The sequence below is a fragment of the Calliphora vicina genome, chromosome 2, assembly GCF_958450345.1.
Source record: "Calliphora vicina chromosome 2, idCalVici1.1, whole genome shotgun sequence".
Lineage (NCBI taxonomy): Eukaryota > Metazoa > Arthropoda > Insecta > Diptera > Calliphoridae > Calliphora > Calliphora vicina.
Genome location: NC_088781.1, coordinates 82,398,401 through 82,423,386, shown reverse-complemented (window position 1 = coordinate 82,423,386; position 24,986 = coordinate 82,398,401). Strand labels below are relative to the sequence as shown.

Below are 24,986 nucleotides of genomic sequence, written 5' to 3'. Positions count from 1 at the left end.
AACTTTAACATTTTTTAATCACATTTTGTCATTTATATCTCATTACAACGATAATTACGTACATATTTCGATTCTTTTGCATTCAATTGCAAAAGTATTTATTTAGTAGCAAAATTTTTTCAAAAACTGAAAAATTTGCATTTTTCTCTAATTTTGGCGATAATACAGTTTTTGGGTCATTTTGAACCAAAGGAGATACAGGGTTAATTTCCAAAATTTGTTTTTAATATTTTTAGAAAACAATGCAGAAAGTTAACGAGTTTCACCTATTTATTCCATATTAACCGTAAAATTTTGCATATATCTGAACTTTGACCTCGATGCGCGTCCAGAAATCGTTGCCCGATTTGGCTCAAATTTTCAGCACTTAACATTTAGGCCTAGTGTCACAATATTCCACCCGGCACTCTTCAAAATTTTAACAAAAATTTTTTTCCATACAACTGATTGTCACTCTAGTGTACATGGGTTCCGATTGAAATACCTCACCAGTTACTATCCAACCGAAAACTGTTCTTTGGGCGATCAGGTTGCCATTTGGATGCTTTCTAACATCCCAGGTTAAAATTTTTGGATAAACATTTCCTCCAAATAGGATATCCATACGGGTACACATGACGTCGGTCATGGTAATATCGGGAAAACTAGAGTTTACGATATTTGTAGGGGTACACGAGGGCAACCGACCGGTAATTTTCTCAACTACATATGCGCAAATTTTAAGTTTGAAACTGGTGTCTATCGGGGATCCGACAGAAAGAACGCACATAGTAGAGGATTTTCCAGCCAAGCAATCCATCATACCAGTGACATTTGTCGGTGGTACTGAAAATGTTGGTATAAAAAGCTTCCTTTGTAATCTCCTAGAGATAAAGGTGCCTTGCGAACCAGGGTCAACTAGCGCTCGAGCCGCACATCTGAGATCGTTCACATGGACTATACAAATAGCCGAGCCCAACAGGACTGTGGAATGGGGGTTAGGGCTCAAATGTGCGGCATACGTATTAACGTTTTGAGCCGCTGCAGAAGTTGAAGGGGTAAAATTAAGAGGGGGTTGATTTTGGTTGCTTGCTGGAATCGGGTTCACATTATACTGGGTTTGTTGTAATGGTACATTAGTACCTGAAGCTGGGTTGATAATTGAGAATTTTGACCTTGCGGTCTTTGATCTCTATGAAGCAAAGAGTGATGCTTCTGTCTACACAAAGAACAAACATGTGTACTTCTACAATTCTTAAAATCGTGAGAAGTCGCCAAACAATTTGAACAACACCTAAAGGTAGGGTCAGACTACGCAAATTATTTGACACAAGATGTTTCATGTGTTTGATCAAATAATTCATGGGTTGATTTTGTGTTCACACTGTACACATTTATTTGCCATATTTGTTTAATCAAACTACACCGAAATACTATCAAACACACAAAGGGGAAAATATATTTGACTTGTGGTCACATTTATGGTAATATTTGTTCTAAATAATTATTAAATAAAGCTGCAAAACAACTTTAATTTCTTTCATCAATAAAAAAGACATTTCTAGAAAGTAAAATATTACCAGATTTTGCTTTACATTTGAAAGAATTATGAAATTTCAGTACTTTTATTTAAGCGTCAAATATTTTATGTTTCTAGTTTGAACACAAAATATTTTTGCACTGCAAACAAGAAAACAGCTGAATTTGGTCAAACAAATTTATTTGCCAATATGAAAACATTCTTGTAATGTGACCAATGTGTGACCACTAAACAGCAAATATTTTCCTGCATTTTGGGTATTTTTTTATTTGATGTTGCAATTCATTTGCAAGATCAAACAGCGTCAAATAACAGCTGTTGCATCATGTGTTATCGCAAAAGTAGTGTTGCTATATCTTAAATTAAAAATCGCTAAATAATGAAAACAAATCGCAAAAAGAACACAAGCTTGAACAATTTAATAATATAATTATTAAATGTTTATTTATTAAATTATATTACTATCACAATTCATAATTGAAATTGAATGGAAATGTAATCATGTTTTATACTTGAAAAATATTTGAAATATTAAATATTTTTCAAGCAAAAAACATATGGTTTGAATTTATGTTTCCATTTTACTGGAGAATGCTATTGAAATAAAGTGTAATACAACTGTAATTCAATTGCTTGACTATAACTCAAGGCTTGAATTACACTTGCTATCAACTTGAATTCCAGTAAAAATGCTTATTGGTTTTTTAATACATATTATTAATCGAACACGACTTTTTCCAAACTTTTTTCATTCAGAATAAGAACATGTTCACAAATATTGTTAAATTTTATGGAAATGTTTACCTTTTTTATAATAAAAATTTTTGTATGATACTAAAATCAGAAAAGTGAAAAATGCTATTAGACATATTCTTCTTCTGCAGTAAAAAAAAAATTAAACAGATCATACTGTTTAAGAATTATTTTTTAATTACAATCAATTCATACTATTTATGTATGTATAAAAAATTTTCTTTGATTTTAAATTCAATCTGTATAAAATTTCAGTTAATATTCCATATGTACATATGAGCAATTTTAAATTTTGAAAATAGACAAACTCCATGTATAAATAAAAAATAATCAGACTATGTTAAACGTATAAAAATATAAATCGCATAAAATTGCAAAAATCGCAACATAGACTTCATGTCTTCAATTAGTTTTTCTCCCAGTATGTCATCCTAGGCTGAATGACTTTTATGTGAAGAAGAAGACTTCATTTATTGATGCAATTATTTAGTGAAAATAATTTAAATAACAAATATTCAAGAAATATTGAATATGTATTTATGTTTAAAAAAAAAATAGTGAATTTGTGTCTTTAATTTAGTACGAAAAATATTTAAATAATCTCCTCTTATTTTTCCGCCATGCTGAGCAAATAATTTTCTGTTTTTTTCTATTTGATCAAACAATTATTTTATGAAAGTGTTTGATATAGTGTGACCACACGGCAAATATATTTACTGATTCTTTTTCGCAGCAGTTTGGTCAAACAAAAAGTGAAAAATTAAATTCAATATATGATAACAAAATTCAATAAATCTATATATATAAAAATGGATGTTTGTATGTGGGTATGTATGTATGTATGTTCCGAATGAACTCAAAAACGGCTGGACCGATTTTGATGAAATTTTCAGGGAATCTTCAGAATAGTCTAGCGGGTAACACTATATGGTCAGATTTTTGATTTTCGGTCTGTGGGCGGAGGGGCGTGGCATTTTTAATTTTATACATTACTAGCTGAACCCTGTCCGCGTTGCTGGCCTTTAGAAAACATTTGTTTTATATTGCATATCGATCTCGATTTTAATATACAGTGTCGGACAAAGTCGGTGAATCAACTTTCAATGTTAATACATGTAGTGGCATTTCTGCTGGTTCCAATGAATTCAAAAATTCAGTATGGAAATATCTTATTCATGACCCTATGTATAAGCAAACCAAATTGTTTATTACAGACAGAAAATTAAAATCTGACTTTGTACTGTTACCTAAAAGGCTTTTCTGAAGACACCGTAAAAATATCATCAAAATAGGTCCAGCCATTTTTGAGTCCATACGGAACATATATACACACATCCATTTTTATGAAATACTAGCTGAACCCTGTCCGCGTTGCTGGCCTTTAGAAAACATTTGTTTTATATTGCATATCGATCTCGATTTTAATATACAGTGTCGGACAAAGTCGGTGAATCAACTTTCAATGTTAATACATGTAGTGGCATTTCTGCTGGTTCCAATGAATTCAAAAATTCAGTATGGAAATATCTTATTCATGACCCTATGTATAAGCAAACCAAATTGTTTATTACAGACAGAAAATTAAAATCTGACTTTGTACTGTTACCTAAAAGGCTTTTCTGAAGACACCGTAAAAATATCATCAAAATAGGTCCAGCCATTTTTGAGTCCATACGGAACATATATACACACATCCATTTTTATGAAATACTAGCTGAACCAGGTCCGCGTTGCTGGCCTTTAGAAAACATATCTTTTATATTGCATATCGATCTCGATTTTAATATACAGTGTCGGACAAAGTCGGTGAATCAACTTTCAATGTTAATACATGTAGTGGCATTTCTGCTGGTTCCAATGAATTCAAAAATTCAGTATGGAAATATCTTATTCATGACCCTATGTATAAGCAAACCAAATTGTTTATTACAGACAGAAAATTTAAATCTGACTTTGTACTGTTACCTAAAAGGCTTTTCTGAAGACACCGTAAAAATATCATCAAAATAGGTCCAGCCATTTTTGAGTCCATACGGAACATATATACACACATCCATTTTTATGAAATATAGGGCATTAGCGGTATAATGTAAAAATTGGATTTTTACACACCCCTCCGCCCACACACCTAATATCAAAAATCTATCTGTACAGTGATAACCGCTGGGCTTTTCTGAAGATTCCTTGAAAATTGCATCAAAATTGGTCCAGCCGTTCTTTATATATATAGATGGCATTAGCGGTAAAATATAAAAATTTGATTTTGCCACGCCTCTCCGCCCACAGACTGATATTGAAAAATCTGACTTACAGAGTTACCCGCTAGGCTATTCTGAAGATTCCCTGAAATTTTCATCAAAATCGGACCAGCCGTTTTTGAGTTCATTCGGAACATACATACAAACATCCATTTTTATATACATATATAGATAGGGCATTATCGGTATAATGTAAAAATTAGATTTTTACACGCCCCTCCGCCCACAGACCGAATATCAAAAATCTGACTATACAGTGTTACCCGCTGGGCTATTCTGAAGATTCCCTGAAAATTTCATCAAAATCGGTAGAGCCGTTTTTTATATATATAGATGGTATTAGCGGTATAATGTATAAAATTAAAAATGCCACGCCCCTCCGCCCACAGACCGAAAATCAAAAATCTGACCATACAGTGTTACCCGCTAGACTATTCTGAAGATTCCCTGAAAATTTCATCAAAATCGGTCCAGCCGTTTTTGAGTTCATTCGGAACATACATACATACATACATACATACATACATACATACATACATACATACATACATACATACATACATACATACATACATACATACATACATACATACCCACATACAAACATCCATTTTTATATATATAGATACCGCTAATACCATCTATATATATAAAAAACGGCTCTACCGATTTTGATGAAATTTTCAGGGAATCTTCAGAATAGCCCAGCGGGTAACACTGTATAGTCAGATTTTTGATATTCGGTCTGTGGGCGGAGGGGCGTGTAAAAATCTAATTTTTACATTATACCGATAATGCCCTATCTATATCTATATATATAAAAATGGATGTTTGTATGTATGTTCCGAATGAACTCAAAAACGGCTGGTCCGATTTTGATGAAAATTTCAGGGAATCTTCAGAATAGCCTAGCGGGTAACTCTGTAAGTCAGATTTTTCAATATCAGTCTGTGGGCGGAGAGGCGTGGCAAAATCAAATTTTTATATTTTACCGCTAATGCCATCTATATATATAAAGAACGGCTGGACCAATTTTGATGCAATTTTCAAGGAATCTTCAGAAAAGCCCAGCGGTTATCACTGTACTGATAGATTTTTGTTATTAGGTGTGTGGGCGGAGGGGTGTGTAAAAATCCAATTTTTACATTATACCGCTAATGCCCTATATTTCATAAAAATGGATGTGTGTATATATGTTCCGTATGGACTCAAAAATGGCTGGACCTATTTTGATGATATTTTTACGGTGTCTTCAGAAAAGCCTTTTAGGTAACAGTACAAAGTCAGATTTTAATTTTCTGTCTGTAATAAACAATTTGGTTTGCTTATACATAGGGTCATGAATAAGATATTTCCATACTGAATTTTTGAATTCATTGGAACCAGCAGAAATGCCACTACATGTATTAACATTGAAAGTTGATTCACCGACTTTGTCCGACACTGTATATTAAAATCGAGATCGATATGCAATATAAAACAAATGTTTTCTAAAGGCCAGCAACGCGGACAGGGTTCAGCTAGTATGTATATAAAAATGGATGTTTGTATGTATGTTCCGAATGAACTCAAAAACGGCTGGTCCGATTTTGATGAAAATTTCAGGGAATCTTCAGAATAGCCTAGCGGGTAACTCTGTAAGTCAGATTTTTCAATATCAGTCTGTGGGCGGAGAGGCGTGGCAAAATCAAATTTTTATATTTTACCGCTAATGCCATCTATATATATAAAGAACGGCTGGACCAATTTTGATGCAATTTTCAAGGAATCTTCAGAAAAGCCCAGCGGTTATCACTGTACAGATAGATTTTTGATATTAGGTGTGTGGGCGGAGGGGTGTGTAAAAATCCAATTTTTACATTATACCGCTAATGCCCTATATTTCATAAAAATGGATGTGTGTATATATGTTCCGTATGGACTCAAAAATGGCTGGACCTATTTTGATGATATTTTTACGGTGTCTTCAGAAAAGCCTTTTAGGTAACAGTACAAAGTCAGATTTTAATTTTCTGTCTGTAATAAACAATTTGGTTTGCTTATACATAGGGTCATGAATAAGATATTTCCATACTGAATTTTTGAATTCATTGGAACCAGCAGAAATGCCACTACATGTATTAACATTGAAAGTTGATTCACCGACTTTGTCCGACACTGTATATTAAAATCGAGATCGATATGCAATATAAAACAAATGTTTTCTAAAGGCCAGCAACGCGGACAGGGTTCAGCTAGTATGTATATAAAAATGGATGTTTGTATGTATGTTCCGAATGAACTCAAAAACGGCTGGTCCGATTTTGATGAAAATTTCAGGGAATCTTCAGAATAGCCTAGCGGGTAACTCTGTAAGTCAGATTTTTCAATATCAGTCTGTGGGCGGAGAGGCGTGGCAAAATCAAATTTTTATATTTTACCGCTAATGCCATCTATATATATAAAGAACGGCTGGACCAATTTTGATGCAATTTTCAAGGAATCTTCAGAAAAGCCCAGCGGTTATCACTGTACAGATAGATTTTTGATATTAGGTGTGTGGGCGGAGGGGTGTGTAAAAATCCAATTTTTACATTATACCGCTAATGCCCTATATTTCATAAAAATGGATGTGTGTATATATGTTCCGTATGGACTCAAAAATGGCTGGACCTATTTTGATGATATTTTTACGGTGTCTTCAGAAAAGCCTTTTAGGTAACAGTACAAAGTCAGATTTTAATTTTCTGTCTGTAATAAACAATTTGGTTTGCTTATACATAGGGTCATGAATAAGATATTTCCATACTGAATTTTTGAATTCATTGGAACCAGCAGAAATGCCACTACATGTATTAACATTGAAAGTTGATTCACCGACTTTGTCCGACACTGTATATTAAAATCGAGATCGATATGCAATATAAAACAAATGTTTTCTAAAGGCCAGCAACGCGGACAGGGTTCAGCTAGTCTCTAATAAAATGATTACTTTACAATTCGAAATAAGTGCTTTAACCTTAAAAATATTTGCAAGATCAAATTATATATTTTTTAGGTATTTATGTAGCTAGTGGTCACACTTTGTTCACATTAAGAAAATATTTTGTTTGCCGGCAAATAATTTTGTTTGACTAAAATCATCTGTTTTGTTGTTTGCTCTAAATTTTATTTGTGGTCAGATTCATTCAATGAAATATTTGACGATAAACGTCAAATATTAGCTGTGTGTGACCGTACCTTAAGTCTCTTTACGGTTGACATCCTATCATCGACTGTCTGACTCATGAAATTAGCCTTGACAAAGGAAACAACGACAAACTGTGGAACTTGGGTTAGTTTTTGTCGCAAAACTTTGAACATTTCTAGAGTCATTAAATGATTTCTTAGGGGCATTAAAACTCGAGTTCTTTCGTGATAATGTATTCGGGGTTTTGTTCATATTTTGAACTGGGTTAGACTGTCTTATATCAGAAATTGACTCAAGAGTTTTGAAATGAGCTGTCAAAAATGCGTCCATATCCTCCCACTTTGGAGATTTTGGACAAAGTTTCTTCGACTGTTCCCAGAGACTTAAAGTGTTTTCGGGTAACTTTGTAGCACAAATATATACTAACATAACGTGATAAAATATTTCCGGAGTAACTTCTAATAGTGAAAGATTCGTAATACAATCATTAATATTCGGGCCTGTTTCTTGGGTAATGGGTTTAATACTCAAAAGAGTTCGAAGTTGTTCATTTATAAGAGCATCTTTGTTCTCATACGTATCAACTAACTTTTTCCATGCCACTGCATAGCCATCATTAGTTAATGGAACAGTTTGTATGACATCATGAGCATCTTTTGCAGTTTTCTGCAGTAAATAGTACAATTTCTGTACTGGGGTTAGACGGGGGTTATTGCCATACAAAGCTGAGAACATGTCTCGGAATGAAGTCCAGTTCTTATAGTCACCATGGAAAATAGGGGTGTCGCAAGGGGGTAAATGAACAAATGGCATTGAATTTATTCCCTGATCAATGGACTTTTCTGCCTTAGCAGCAGTTTTTAAATTGTCCAAATAGGTGGTTATCATGGATATACCACGAGTATATGTACTATAAGAAGCCATATATCTGGCCTTCACCTCAACAATCTGTGGGGTTTTCAATTGTTCAGCTTCGATCAGCAAAGTATCGTATGCTGAACGAACAGCTTCCCATAAACGGTTTAATTCTTCCAAACGATCGGCATTACGAATCAATGCGGACATGTCCATTATTGATCTTAAAAAATATCGGGTAATTTTGAAAAAAAAGCAAGAAAAAACGAGTAACAAAATTTAAAAATAATCAAAAATAGGGAAAACTTGTTTAAAATTCAAAAAAATAAACAAAACTAATCTTTAAATAATTTAAAAATTTGAATTTTATCACGATTGTTTGAAATACGAGGGTTTGAAATACTGAGTAAAATCGACAAAAAACGAGTAAAAGTTTCAAAAAATTCAAAAAAAATCTTAAAAAGATGACAAATTTCAAAAATATTTGGGTTAATAGGAATTCACAAAGCAAATTCGACAAAAATAATGGGTTAAATATGTAAAATATTAAATAAGAAAGTGAATTTACACGTTGTTCGTTTTTTCTCAAGATAAAAATATTCAAAAAATTGGGTAAATAATTTGAACAACGATTTTCTATAGTGTAAATGCACTTTCAATATTAAAAAAGGTATAAAAAATGTTTAATATACACTACTACTGCAAACGAATAAACGGTTACTCACTTTTGAATAAAATTAAATAATTAATTTTCACTAAAAATAATTATTTTTCAATTATATTTTATTCACGGGTTAAATTTTAATTTAAAATGCTCAATTAATTTATTTCCACGGGTTAAATATCAAAAAAATGAGTAAAAATGCACTTTATTACGATAAAATACACGGTAACCGGTTTATTCGCTCGATTAAAACATTGCAGCACTAACGTAGGTGACAATATAAAGCAAAGAGAAAATAAAAAAACAACCAACAATTGCACTGTAACTTTTTTTCAATGTTATTATTATTACAATAAATAACACACACGCTCACTTTATATTGGGTTTATTAAAATTATATTTTTATTATTATTTATTTGATATTATTAAAATATCACAAAATAAAAAATTCACAAAATAATTTAATTTTTATTTTAATCGCGTGTCCGTCGGTTTTTGTTTACAATTCCCTTTTGTGCTATATTCGTTTAGATCAACACAGTTGAGTAAAAAACGTATCACGTATCACGAGTTAAACACACGCGAAAAAAAATAAATTAAAGCAAGGGCAAAAAAGTGAGGAGAGAAAAAAAGGAATGCACTGTGTAGAGAAAGAAAATGGGGTGTGTTTTGCCGACTGCAAATTGCAATTTTTTAACAAGGGGTTTTTTAACTTGTTGGTTATTCTTTTGCTTTTTATATAAACACTTTTTTATTGTCACTTTTTGTTTTATTCACTTTTAAATTGAATAACGTACCGTTTTTCCGTAGGTTTTGTGGGTAAGGGGATTTTAAGTAAAATATTTCCAAATGGTTTGGGGGAAAATTCCTGGGTTTTCACTGAAAATAAAAATATTTTCATGAAATATTACAAGGCCTCGGGTTTCTATACGGTTCGAAGGACCAAAATGTTGCCTTGAAATATTTCCTCGAAAATATCGGGGTTTAAAAAATAAAAATGATAATTAATTTTTGGAATTTTAAAATAAAATGGGGTTTTATTTAGTTTTTCTTCGGGGGTTTATATTTTTTCTATGTACGTACCGTACGCTTGGGGTTTACAAGAGTAAGTGAGTTAAAGTAATTACAAAAAATGAGAATACAATAAAAAACATAGAATGGCCAGTGAACAATAAATGGCCATATACACTGTGCGCATGTCAAAGCTATTCGAAAAACTCTTAATGCTAAAGTTAAAGCCGATAGTGAATCATTTTGATTATATTCCAACTCATCAATTCCGATTTCGAGAAAAACATAACACCATATAGGGTTTATAATTTCCCGGACTTTTTTCTTTCCCGGGAGAAAATTAAAAAATCGTTTCATTCCCGGGAATTCCCGGGAATTTTTTAACACTAAATTACACCAAAAACCAGAAAAAAATTTTCGGATAAATTGACTTATAATTTTACCAGGGTTTTAAAAGAAGTATAAAATAACTATATTTGGTTGTTGGTCCAGCCTTTATAAGGGTTTCTAATTTAATAGTGGAATTTGATCGGAATTGTCACAGTCGTAGTTTTAATCAGTATAAAATCAATAACTTCATTATTTAATTAAAAAACTTAAGAATTTAAAAATTTTTCAAATCTGATTGTAGATAAACAAATTTGAACCACTATTATTGTTATTATATTCTCTAAATGTAAATAATAATCACTGAATATCCCTAAAAGTTGTAATGTCTTAATAATTCGTTTAAAAACAGATTCATTCATAATAACCAAATTTTTCTGCTGTGGCTTGAGTTGATTGAAAAAAATTCGGTTATTTCAACAGTAATATTTCTTTCTATGGATATAATAGAGCAACAAATTTGGTCATCGAAACGTATCTGAATATTGTAACTTTTAGAAGAAAACTTATGAAGAAATTCCCGAAAATTCCCGACAAACATTTCCCGAAAATTAACAAAAATATATTCCCGGGAAATTTTTCCCGCGTAGGAACCCTAGCTGGTAGATATCATATTCAAGACATTTGAAGAAAAAAATACTGTTCTGCACTCTTCATCGACATTTCGCAAGCCTTCGACAAAGTATGGCATGTAGGATTATCGATAAAAATAAAACAATATTTACCAGTAAACACACATAAGCCATCGAAAGTTCGTTCTTAAAGAGGGAGACTTCATAAGTTCACCACAGCCTATTGAAGCAGGCGTACCCCAAGGAAGTATACTGGGTCCCTTCCCATATTTGCTATATACTTGTGATATGCCTACAAACAGTCGAACCCACACATCAACATTTGCTGATGACACAGCTATACTAGCCATTCATGAAAACCCCCAAGAAGCATCTGTACTTTTACAAGACCATAGAAAGGTGGTTAAAACAATGGAGAATAAAAGTAAACGAGCAAAAATGTATACATCTTACATTCACATTGCGTAGAGAATCGTGCCCTCCAATCCTAATAAATAATCATATAATACCTCAACAAACTGAAGTTAAATATCTAGGTCTGCATCTAGACCAGGGAAAGACAAAACATGGGCGCCGCGTTTTTCATTTACTCTTCTCTTATGTACGTGTGCACACGCATTGTAGAGAAATAAACAACTTTTAATCAGTCTAGCTTGAGAACTCAAACAAGCAGGCTATGTATCATTTTTTATCGCACAATTTAAGAATAAGCGTTGCCAGAGAAAAAAATATGTCCCAACATTTAAAGATGTATGATGAACAATATGAGATTTTACATTTTTAATTGGGGAAAAGTGACGAAAGTTTACTGGCAACACCGATTCCTGGAGAGAGTGTATAACTAATACAATCGTAAAATGCAATAGTATAGGTTGCCTTTCCCTGATCTAGACCGACGTCTTACCTGTACAGCTCAATAATAAAACCCATATGGTGCTATGCAATTCAATTATTGGGCACGGCCTCAGCTTCTAATATTGAAAAAATTCAAAGATTCCAAAATAAAATCTTAAGAATGGTAACAGCAGCGCCTTGGTATGTGAGAAATATTAACATTCATAAGGACCTAGGTGTCTTCCTGGTGAAAAATGAAATAAAAAAACAAGCGGAGTCATATTTGAAAAAGTTAGAAGTTCACCCTAACCCTAACATTAATGAGTAGTAATGGCTACATCCGACTAAGAAGAACGAATCCAACAGACCTCCGCTGATAATAGGATCTATAAATTAAACATCATTTTTCGTCCAACTGTCGTGGGACGTAAATAAAAATTAATATTTAGATTTAAGATTTTAACAAATTATTGAAGTTCACATTATTTTGTGAAGATACATAAATAAAATATGAAAGAAAAAAAAAATTTAAACAACGAATTACTGAACGATATTAAAAAGTTCTTAATACGTTTATATCGTACTAGAATTCAGGACCCTCTCCAACTAGCTCAAATTTTTTAAAGCATAGCTCCAAAACGGAAACTTATGTCTTTGCTAGTCAATTGTTTTTTAGATTGTTCGGGAGTTAATCTGATCAGAATATTTCTGATTAAAATTTAATGATGTACTTTGTTTTCGAATATTGTTTAACATTATCAATACTTGAATTGTTAACTTTAACGTTATTTTTTTGTTTTTCTTTGACAATCATATATTTAAAATCCTATTTCAAAACATCATTCTTTACTTTAAAAAAATTAATATTATTCGAATAATTCGATTAATTTTAAACACGTGATCGAATTATTCGAACAAGTCAAAATCTCTTATTCGAATTATTCGTTTTATTCGAACAAGTGAAAAATCGAATAAATTTGAATACCCTAGGTTTCGCCCATTTTATCCCCTTAAAAGTACAAAAATCAAAAAGTACAACTTATTTTTTGCATAAATTTAGATTAAGTTCGACTTTTAGTGCTAATTTTATTAGTTTTACCCCCTTTTACCCCCTTACAATTCGAATTTCCAAAAATGCCGTCCAAGTGGATCTACACTAGTGTGTCTCAAAAAAATGTTTGTTGGGGCTCAAGCATATTTTGAAAGGGTGAAGTATTTTTGAGATTTTTTTTCTTCAAAACTTTGTCAAAACCCACGATTTTTTTTACATTACTATTAGTTTTTGCAATGAATGTAGGTGCCCTACATTACAATTTTTCGTAATTTTTCAATAAATATTGTAAATAACGCTTTATACACAGAAAAAATTACGACAAATCAATTCATATTAATTACCATATTGCCAATACAATTATTTTTTTAATTAAAAGGGCACCAACAAGTGTTGTAGATACAAAAAATATTTTTGTTACTTAAAATTGTTAACTCTTAACAAATTGTTTTAACAACGAGTTTGTGAAATTAAACAATAAATTTGTTAATAGTCAACAGTAAAATTTTAATAATAGAATTGTAACCTTGAATAATTATATTGTTACTAGTTAATTATATAAATCTGCAATAGCTTTTCGTTCTATTAATTAAAAATGCAAATTGATGGTTTTAATTGTTTTTTTTATTATTATAAGCATATTTACAATTTATTATAATAATTACATAGTATGTATATAAATTGAAAATATATGTTATATTATTTGTAAATTAGACGAAATTTCAAATATTTTTATTATATATGTGTATTTTTATTATTACAAATTTTATTAGTGTTGCTGTAGTCAACCTTTGGTTAACAATTCAGCTGTGTATGTTTTTGTGTTATTCTTTCTCCTTCTTGTTGATTCGTTGAATCAAACTGGAGATTGAAGACTGATTTTAGTCTTTTACTGTGCCATGTGTATATTTTATTTATAGATTTTTGGTCTTCAATCTCCAGTTTGATTCAACGAATCAACACCAAGGAGAAAGAAAGAATAACACAAAAACATACATAGCTGAATTGTTAACCAAAGGTTGACTACAGCAACACTAATAAAATGATATATTTGTAATAATAAGAATACACATATATAATAAAAATATTTGAAATTTCGTCTAATTTACAAATAATATAAATATGAATTAGGCTTCCCATATTCTAATTCCTAATAATAGTAAGTTAAATAGATGATATTTACAAATAGACCTTGACAATGAAGATTGTTGATGACGCCCTGGGCAGGGTAGAAAATGCATTCCAATTTGCCAATTGTCTAAAATTTTAGTATTCAGTGATATTCCTTGAATTATTATAAATAAATTATAACAAAAATGAACTTAAGCCTAATTAAAAATTTACTTTCAAATTATATATGGGGCATTTCATGTCAAGTGAACCAACTTTTGAAATCGATGTCTTCCGATCGGGATGAAATTTGCACCAAGGTTAGCTCTATTGGATAGTAACTCAGACACAATTTTTCAACAACATCGGTCGAGAACTCTCTGAGTTATAGGGGGTAAAATTTTGACAATTTGGTCAAACAGGGGTTTTTTCTTATCCATGTAACTTATTACCTATTGTTCTTAGCAAAATGTGTCCCAAATAGTATAGATAGCTATTTCTTCGATCTTTCGAAAAAAAATATTTAAAAAAAAAAATAAAAAATTTTTAATATTTTTTTTCCGAAATCAAAAACTTTTTTGACTTTTTTTTAAAATGCGTCATTTTTTTTTTTTTTTCTTAAAATAAAGTTTAGATATTTTCCTTGAACACCTACTTGGTCGCTTAGTGGGATGCGAGTGGGATATCTATCAAAATAAATATTTTGTAACTCAAAACATAAAATTTTTGACTTTTTTTGCAAAATCAAAAACTTTGTTGACTTTTTTTTTTCAAAATGGACCCTTTTTTAATCTTTTTTTTTAGGTCAAACAAAAGCTTAGATATTATCCTTGAAGACCCTTTTGGTCGCTTAGTGGGATGCGAGTGGGATATCTATCAAAATAAATATTTTTTAACTCAAGACTTACAATTTTTGACTTTTTTTTTTGCAAATACGATTTTTTTTCCAAATGGGCCCTTTTTTTAAAATTTTTTTTGTAGTCAAAAGAAAGCTTAGGTCCATTCCTTTAAGATATTTTTAGTCCCTTAGTGGGATGCGAGTGGGATATCTATCAAAATAAATATTTTTTAACTCAAGACTTACAATTTTTGACTTTTTTTTTGCAAAATCAAAATTTTTTTCCAATATGGGCCCTTTTTTAATTTTTTTTTGCTCAAAAGAAAGCCTAGGTCCATTCCTTTAATATATTTTTAGTCCCTTAGTGGGATGCGAGTGGGATATCTATCAAAATAAATATTTTGTAACAATTTTTTAATTTTTTTTTGCAAAATCGAAATTTTTTTCCAATATGGGACTTTTTTTTAAAAATTTTTTTTTGCTCAAAAGAAAGCTTAGGTCTTTTCCTTTAAGACCTATTTTGTCACTTAGGAAGATGTGAGTAGGATATCTATTAAAATAAAAATGTTGTAACTCAAGACATTCAATTATTGACTTTTTTTTTGCAAATTCGAATTTTTTTTCAAAATGGGCCCTTTTTTAAAAATTTTTTTTTAGTCAAAAGAAAGCTTAGGTCCATTCCTTTAAGATATTTTAGGTCCCTTAGTGGGATACGAGTGGGATATCTATCAAAATAAATATTTTGTAACTCAAGATATACAATTTTTGATTTTTTGGCAAAATCAAAAACTTTTTTGACTTTTTTTTAAAATGGGCCCTTTTTGTAATTTTTTTTTTTGCTATAAAGAAAGCTTAGGCCTATTCCTTTAAGATGGTTTTGATCGCTTAGTGGGATGCGAGTGGGATATATATCAAAATAAATGTTTTGTAACTCAAGACATACAATTTTTGTGTTAAAACATTTATTTTGATAGATATCCCACTCGCATCCCACTAAGGGACTAAAAATATCTTAAAGGAATGGACCTAGGCTTTCTTTTGAGCAAAAAAAAAAAATTAAAAAAGGGACCATATTGGAAAAAAATTTTGATTTTGCAAAAAAAAATTAAAAAATTGTATGTCTTGCGTTACAAAATATTTATTTTGATAGATATCCTACTCGCATCCCACTAAGGGACTAAAAATATCTTAAAGGAATGGACCTAAGCTTTCTTTTGACTACAAAAAAAATTTTAAAAAAAGGGCCCATTTGGGAAAAAAATCGTATTTGCAAAAAAAAAAGTCAAAAATTGTAAGTCTTGAGTTAAAAAATATTTATTTTGATAGATATCCCACTCGCATCCCACTAAGCGACCAAAAGGGTCTTCAAGGATAATATCTAAGCTTTTGTTTGACCTAAAAAAAAAGATTAAAAAAGGGTCCATTTTGAAAAAAAAAAGTCAACAAAGTTTTTGATTTTGCAAAAAAAGTCAAAAATTTTATGTTTTGAGTTACAAAATATTTATTTTGATAGATATCCCACTCGCATCCCACTAAGCGACCAAGTAGGTGTTCAAGGAAAATATCTAAACTTTATTTTAAGAAAAAAAAAAAAAAAAAAAAGGGCGTATAAAAAAGTTTTTGATTTCGGAAAAAAAATATTAAAAATTTTTTATTTTTTTTTTTAAATATTTTTTTTCGAAAGATCGAAGAAATAGCTATCTATACTATTTGGGACACATTTTGCTAAGAACAATAGGTAATAAGTTACATGGATAAGAACAAACCCCTGTTTGACCAAATTGTCAAAATTTTACCCCCTATAACTCAGAGAGTTCTCGACCGATGTTGTTGAAAAATTGTGTCTGTGTTACTATCCAATAGAGCTAACCTTGGTGCAAATTTCATCCCGATCGGTAGACATCGATTTCAAAAGTTGGTTCACTTGACATGAAATCCCCCATATATAAAAAAAAGTTCGAATAATTACCAAAAATCTATAAAGAAAAAAAATATTTGTAAAATTTTGAATTTACAAGGTAAATTTTTTTGAACTTTTTTCAAAAAAGTTTAATAACTTTTGCAAATATAAACCGATTTTAACAAGTAATATCTAATTTGTTTCCCATATAAAGTTGTCTTTAAAACACTGTGCAAAAAAGAATAGGTTTTTATAGAAAAAAATTAAAATAATTATTGTTGAATTTGAAAAATTATTAAAAAAATTAAAAATAAAGCGAAACTTTTTATAAAAACTTACACAATTTTATTCATATATCAAGCTTAATTCTTTGTCTAGAATTGTTTAAAATTTTGAAATCGGTCTAAAAATGTGTGAGTTAGAGGTACTAAAGTACTACGACCTACCTTAAAACAGTTTTTTTCAAAATATCTAAGAATTTTGAGGGTGTTTCAAAATCTTTGAAAACGGTTTTAGTATGTCCTCACCTAGGCCTACACACAAAAAAATAATCAAGGCTACATTAACTAAGCTTGCATAGTTAATTTCTTTTTATATGTAAATGAAAAACTAAGTTTTATTATCTATGCCAATAGGTAATTCAAACAATACACTTTACCTAAAAACAATGTTAATACAACTATTCGAATTAGTAACATCTTCGAATTTATTTGTTATTTGTGTTATGTATATTCTTCGAAGTTTTTTTGTTTATTTAGTTGTCAATTGAAAATATTTTTGGTGCAAAAAGGTATGTATGTACATATATTAGAGTTAATTTAAAAAATTTGATTTGCGGGTATCATCATTTTTCTGAAGGTTTTTGCGTAAATAAAAATAATAGCGTCCTTTTTATTGGAAAATTTTCACTCCGTGTGGTGGTTCAACGCACCTAAAGACGTGGATTTAGAGCACATTTTTCTGTAGAGCAAAAATGGTTGAATATATTGCAAATCTGATTTCGCGAATGGATTCTGCATCAAAAATTAAAAGAATTGATGTTTTTTGACTCCTTATAAATAGTTCCACTAACCCACAACAGGGAGCGCAAATCTCATAAAAAAAATGATAAAAATGATTTTTGATTTTTTAAACACGTATGATGAAAATACATTTTAAGCTTATCAAAACGGTACCAATATTTCCTTTCTATGACAACGCGGTAAAAAGTTATGTGGCTTTAAAAATGTTTTACTAAGGCAAACTAATAAAAAAATGTCTAAACTTTTTTTTACCAAATTTTATTTTCTTGTTAAATAAATCACTTTGAAGTCTCATAACTTTTTAATGGTTAGTGATAGAAAGGAAATATTGGTGCTGTTTTCTAAACTTAAAATGCCTTTGCATAGTGCATGTTTAAAAAAACTAAAATTCAGTTTTTATTTTTTTTATGAGATTTGCGCCCCCTGTTGTGGGTTTGTGGAACCATTTATAAGGAATCAAAAAACATCAATTCTATTAATTTTTGATGCAGAATATATTGGTGAAATCAGATTTGCAATATATTCAACCGTTTCTGCTCTACAGAAAAATGTGCTCAAAATCCGCGTCTTTAGGTGCGTTGAACCACCACAAGGAGTGAAAAATTTCCAAATAAAAGGACGCCATTATTTTTATTTACGCAAAAACCTTCAGAAAAATGGTGATACCCGAAAAACAAATGAAGTGACCTGGTCACAAACGAACTCTAATGTATATATATATTAAAATATCTTTAAAAAATGTAAAAATTTATAAAATTCTATTTTTTAGCAATATTATCAAACAGAACTGGTATTTCAAGAAAACAGAAATTGTGCAAAAAAAGGTAAGAACTTCAGTCCGGTTGATAAAGTTATTATAAAATTAAATGTAATCGTATTATTTTTCAGAATGGACAGCAATAGCAATAGGACAGAAAATATCAAGCACAAAGATAAGCGAAATAAAGCTATGAAGCTGTAAATCTCTAACAAGGGTCTTTCGAAAATGTGCGAGTTCAAGTGTCTGAGTGCATCTTATGCGAATCACATTCAAAAAAGCATCTGCAAACAATTATAATGCAGTTTCATTTACATATGGGACATTTCACGTCAAGTGAACCAACTTTTGAAATCGATGTCTTCCGATCGCGATGAAATTTGCACCAATTTTAGTTCTATTGGATAGTAATTCGGACACCATTTTTCAACAAGATCGGTCAAGAACTCTCTGAGTTATAGGAGGTCAAAATTTGACATTTTGGCCAAACAGGTGTTTTTTTTATCCATATAACTTATTACCTATTGTTCTTAGCAAAATGTGTCCCAAATAGTTTAGATAGCTATTTATGCAATCCTTCGAAAAAAAAAATTAAAAAAATTTAATAAAATATTTTTGATTTTTTTTTTTTAAATCAAAAATATTTTTGACTTTTTTTTCAAAATGGGCCCTTTTTATTTTTTTTAAGAAAGCTTAGGTCTTTTCCTAAGCGACCTATATGGTCGCTTAGTGGGATGCGAGTGGGATATCTATCAAAAAAAATATTTTGTAACTCAAGATTTAAAATTTTGAATTTTTTTGCAAAATCAAAAACTTTGTTGACTTTTTTTAAAAAAATGGACCCATTTTTTAATTTTTTTTTTTGCTCAGAAGAAAGCTTATGTGTTTTCCTTTAACACCCTTTTTGTCGCTTAGTGGGATGCGAGTGGGATATCTATAAAAAAAATGTTTTGTAACTCAAGACATACAATTTTTTACTTTTTTGTTGAAAAATCAAAAACCTTTTAGACTTTTTTTTTTCAAAATGGACTCTTTTTTTATTAATTTTTTTTTCTCAAAAGAAAGCTTAGGTCTTTTCCTTTAAAACCTTTTTGGTCGCTTAGTGGGATGCGAGTGGGATATCTATCAAAATAAATGTTTTGTAACTCAAGACAAATATTTTTAAATTTGCACTATTTTAATTTTTTTCATATTTGTGTGTAAACCTTAAAAATTAAACTTACGCAGAGAAACTAGACACATTAGCCTTTCCGATGGTATGTAACATACCCAACTAAAATTTCATAGCCTCGATACTGTAATACCCATAATATGTTAACCTCAGGAATAAAAATCACTTTTTTTCTATGGAAATGTTGAATAATTTAATTTTGTTATTTATTTGTAATAATAATTAATTTAATATATAATAATAATAATAAAAAGATGAATAATTTAGTAAAATTTAATCTTAATCACAATAGATCAATTTATATAATAACTATTTTTACACTTAATTTATGAAGTTTTTAAATTTTCAAATATCCATACTTTTATCCTCCTTATTTGTCACCTTTATTAGCTTCTTTTTTTTGTCAATCCTTTCTTGGCGTTATTAGATTCAGCTACTGATTTCGCAGCTGGCTTATTTTTTGGCTTTGGAAAGAAATCGCATTGAGTAGATGCAGAAAACTTGTTTAATTTGAGTCTTCCATCGACAAGCGGTATGAAAGCATGGTATTGAGCAGTGCCATCGATTGTTACCGCAGCATCGAATCTGCTCTTTAGTGTTTTCAATGTTTCCTCATGATCCTCTTTGCTACTAAAAACTATTTTAGTTTCTTTACAATAATTCTTTGCCCAATGGAATAAAGCAGTCGCATCTAAGATGCGATCTTGATGAGAGCACTGGAGGCTATACTTCGCTGCATTTCTTTTGAGGTTTGCTCCAATACCATCACATGCTCCTTTACCATGAGCAGTAGGATGAAAATGCCACTCAGCTGGCATTCCAAAATCTTTTTCATGAGCTGTAAGATTTTCGAAGCTACTTTTGTTTTTAAAATGTTGACGAGCTCCGTCCGAAACGTAGTATACCTTTTCTACTGTAAATTTTGATTTTAGATAATTTAGTATTATCTTCTGGTACTCATAAACTGCAACGGTGTCATGTTTTAAATCGTCGGATATGATTGCCATACTTTTGTGTTCCAGGTTTTCTTCTTTCATGTAGTAAATAACTACTGTGAATATAGTTGCTTGGTCGTTATTGAAGTGAAATGCTTGTATGGAATCCTGAAGAACATATTTATAGTTCTCTGCGAAATCAAATGAAATAATGAATTCACCAGACTTCAAATGTGTTTTCAAGTCCTTGAAGAATGACCACTGCTCTTTGACTAAAAAGTCATGGGTTCTCAAATTTAGCAATCCTCTACACAGTTCTTCCACATTTAAAATTATGGTTTTCAGTGTGCATCATTCAGTCTGAAGCCAAGATTCAAATTTTAACTCCTCAATACATTCTCGATCAAAAGAGTTGATTAAATTTTCTTTGATGGATGTGGTTTCCGGGCAATTCGAACATTCACCTAAGTGGCAAGAAGTTGTAGCATTAGGGCACATAGTCAATTTAAGGCAATCGCGGTAATGGTGTAAATCTTCTGATGAATCATCTTTTAAGTAATTTAAGTTGATTTCCTTCAACATCAATTTAACATTTTCATGGTAAATACAAACACATACTGTGTGAGTTCCGCTGCTTCCTGCCGAAACGCAATGTTTTGGCCTCAGTTGTGTAAATTTTGTGAATCCAATTTTGACATCCTCGTATTCAGATTGAAATGTTGCGAATAATTCATTCAGGTTACAGAGAACCATTCTCTTCTGCATTTGAACATTCTTGCCATCGATTCGTACAGACATCCAGTCTTTCATCCCTGGCATCAGGCGACTCATATCATCTCGCTGATAAAACTGAGTTATTAGAGATTTAGTATCGCACTCCAAAGTTTTTCCCTTCTTTTTGTTTGGGAGTGTGAGAATCCCATGCTCAGCAACCAATTGTTTAGCAATTCTTGCTTTTCGTTGAGACGTTCCAAACTCAGTCATTGTTTTTGCAGAACTCCATGTTCTTGGAGCAAGCGTGAGAAGTTGAATTCTTTCAGCTTCACTCTGTGACGTTTTGTATTTCTCTTTTATTTGTTCAAGAACTTCTACTGCATCCTTATGGTATTGGTTTCGACACTCATTCGTTGAATTTGAAAAGTTAGAATAACCATCATCATCAACAGTTCTGTCTTCATTCTCGGAATTACTTTTGTCTTCATCTGGAATAACTTCAACGCAAGGCTCATTACTATTCAAATTCGGTAATTCGTTCAACTTTCCGAGCTCTTTCCTGCATGATCCACAAATTTTCAATCGTTTTGACAGCGTAGGGAATTTTTTTAATAAGCCGTCGGAAATATTTCGCATATCTGATGATCTGTGCTTCATTTTGTTAAAGGGATTAAAACAAAAAGACGAATAAATTTCATTTTCAACCTTAGCCTTTTTAGAAGTCGTAGACATTTTGAATTTTGTAAGTATTTATGTAAATAACACACGTCTTAACTTTAACGCTGTTTCTAAAAAACTGATTTCCGTATGTCTTCAGAATGACAATAAATAGTTTTTTAAGATCATATAGGTAGTACGTTTTAATGAATGAGTCTAAAATCTTTTATTAGGGTCAAGAAGGGCTTACATACTAAAGTACCTAGCTTAACCAAATGTTACAAATAATAATAAAAATAAACCACCATATAAATAACCTACCTGTCAAATGTCATAAAATAATAAATAAACTGGTACTTCGGAGAAGGGCCATAAAATATTTCCACTTGATTCCAAAAATTTGTTTCTGGGGCACCTGATATTTTAACAATGAAAATCACGTGCGCTGAAAACTACCTCTAGGATTGACTAAAAAAGCCGCAAGATACAAAACTCAGACAAATTTTGGGGGTGGAAAATTAATAGCGGTCGGCCTCATATTGCACCCCTCCAGTGGCTATTATCGGTCAGTTGTTGTGATTTTTATTTTTAAGGTTTTAGAAACACTTACACACAAATATGAAAAAAATCAATTTAAAAACATTTGTCTTGAGTTACAAAACATTTTTTTTATAGATATCCCACTCGCATCCCACTAAGCGACAAAAAGGGTGTTAAAAAATTAAAAAATGGGTCCATTTTTTTAAAAAAAGTCAACAAAGTTTTTGATTTTGCAAAAAAATTCAAAAATTTTAAATCTTGAGTTACAAAATATTTTTTTTGATAGATATCCCACTCGCATCCCACTAAGCGACCATAAAGGTCGCTTAGGAAAAGACCTAAGCTTTCTTAAAAAAAAATAAAAAAAAAAATAAAAAGGGACCATTTTGAAAAAAAAGTCAAAAATATTTTTGATTTAAAAAAAAAAAAATCAAAAATATTTTATTAAATTTTTTAAATTTTTTTTTTCGAAAGATTGCATAAATAGCTATCTAAACTATTTGGGACACATTTTGCTAAGAACAATAGGTAATAAGTTATATGGATAAAAAAAAACACCTGTTTGGCCAAAATGTCAAATTTTGACCTCCTATAACTCAGAGAGTTCTTGACCGATCTTGTTGAAAAATGGTGTCCGAATTACTATCCAATAGAACTAACATTGGTGCAAATTTCATCGGAAGACATCGATTTCAAAAGTTGGTTCACTTGACGTGAAATGCCCCATATGTATATACACATATATGTTATATAATTGCAATAATTTATTTTGTAAATATTTTTATTTAAATAAAAGCTAAAGATAAACGAGTAATTTTATAATTTGCCAAATAAATTAATTTTATGTTACAATAGTTACATAGTTCAATTATCAAAAATTAAACTCTAAATTTACTTAGTATTCATTGGTAAATTATAAAAATTTATAAGGTATTTTAACAAACAATTTTAGTTGATTTTTCGAACATTGAAATTAATTAAAATTTATGTTATATTAACTAAGAAACTTTGTAAATGCCATTCTACCCTTGCGCTTAGTTAAATTTATACTATATTTTTAGGAAATATAACCTACGGATTTTTTTTGTGTGTACAACCCCCATTAGGTCGCTTTTCAAGTTCTGACAAAAAGTGTCATTTTGTAGCAGAGTGCAATTATGCCCTATACGGTAGGCGAATTTACCCCATGGGTGGGGCTGTATCGCCGTTATTAGTCACTGCAGAAATTTTACAAAAGTGTATAATTAGAAGTAAGATAAACATATCTAATTATTTGAAACAAGAACAAATTTAACAATATCTTTTGTGAATTTTAAAAGATACTTAACAATGCATTGTTAAGTATCGTTATCGTTTCATATAACCATTGCAATGGTTATATGAAACGAATTTTTAGCTATACAATACAGTATTATAAAATTTTTGCAAAATTTACCTTTTTAAATGTTTGTTTATGTACATATATACAAATATATATTCAATGATCTTATGAATTATTTTTTTGTTTGCATTACAGGGCAATGAAGAATATCGAGTACTCAGATGGCATATTTGATCAAGTTCAGGATGTGATAAAAAATTCAATTTTTTTAAAACAACAATTGAAATACGAACAAATCAAGAATAAGCTGGATAAGGAAACACAAAGGAATTCAGTGTACAAACGATTTTCCGCTCATTTAGCTTTAGATTTGCCAGATTTTACAGATATAACTGGAGTAATGAGAGATACAAGTTCTCGAATGGAAACAATGATTACATTAAACAAGAATGATACAACTTATTCTCCTAACAACATAGAGCTACATAGATCACATACTACTTTACACTAAAATTTAGAACAAAATAACAAAATTTGTATCAAAAACAATTTTAAAAATTTTCGAAATCGTGACAAAATATATGCTCTAAAAAATCTTTTCGTCTTTAAATTGAGGGAATTTTAAATGTTCTAAGTTATGTTTTATTAGGTTAGTATTAAAACTTTGAAAAATCTAATTTTTTTCACACATTTTCCTAATTAAATGGGTCCTGAAATATTTAGAAAACAACATCACATTTTATCTAATTGTCTACATGTTTTAAATAGTACCAAAATGTTTCTGTTCACATGAAAATAAAATATTTTTACAAAATTTATTTTACAATGTGAATAAGTAAAAAATGTTTATGGAATATTCTTAAATAAAGAGCCTGTTCAGTCTTAAACATGCAATTGCCGAGTAAAGTCAATTTATAGCGGTGCTTTCTACTGAGAATATTGTTTTTG

The 24,986-nt window shown here is 30.4% G+C and overlaps 1 protein-coding gene across 1 annotated transcript in view; it reads left to right on the top strand.

Moving 5' to 3' along the window:
- LOC135951125 (BLOC-1-related complex subunit 8 homolog) overlaps nucleotides 1-24,609 on the top strand; it is a 404,862-nt gene extending 380,253 nt beyond the window's left edge. The window contains exon 3 of the mRNA XM_065500709.1: nucleotides 24,234-24,609. Within this exon, the coding sequence (XP_065356781.1) occupies nucleotides 24,234-24,549 (316 nt within the window). The 3' untranslated portion in view covers nucleotides 24,550-24,609. The remainder of the gene's footprint in view (nucleotides 1-24,233) is intronic.
- Nucleotides 24,610-24,986: the final 377 nt, after the last annotated feature.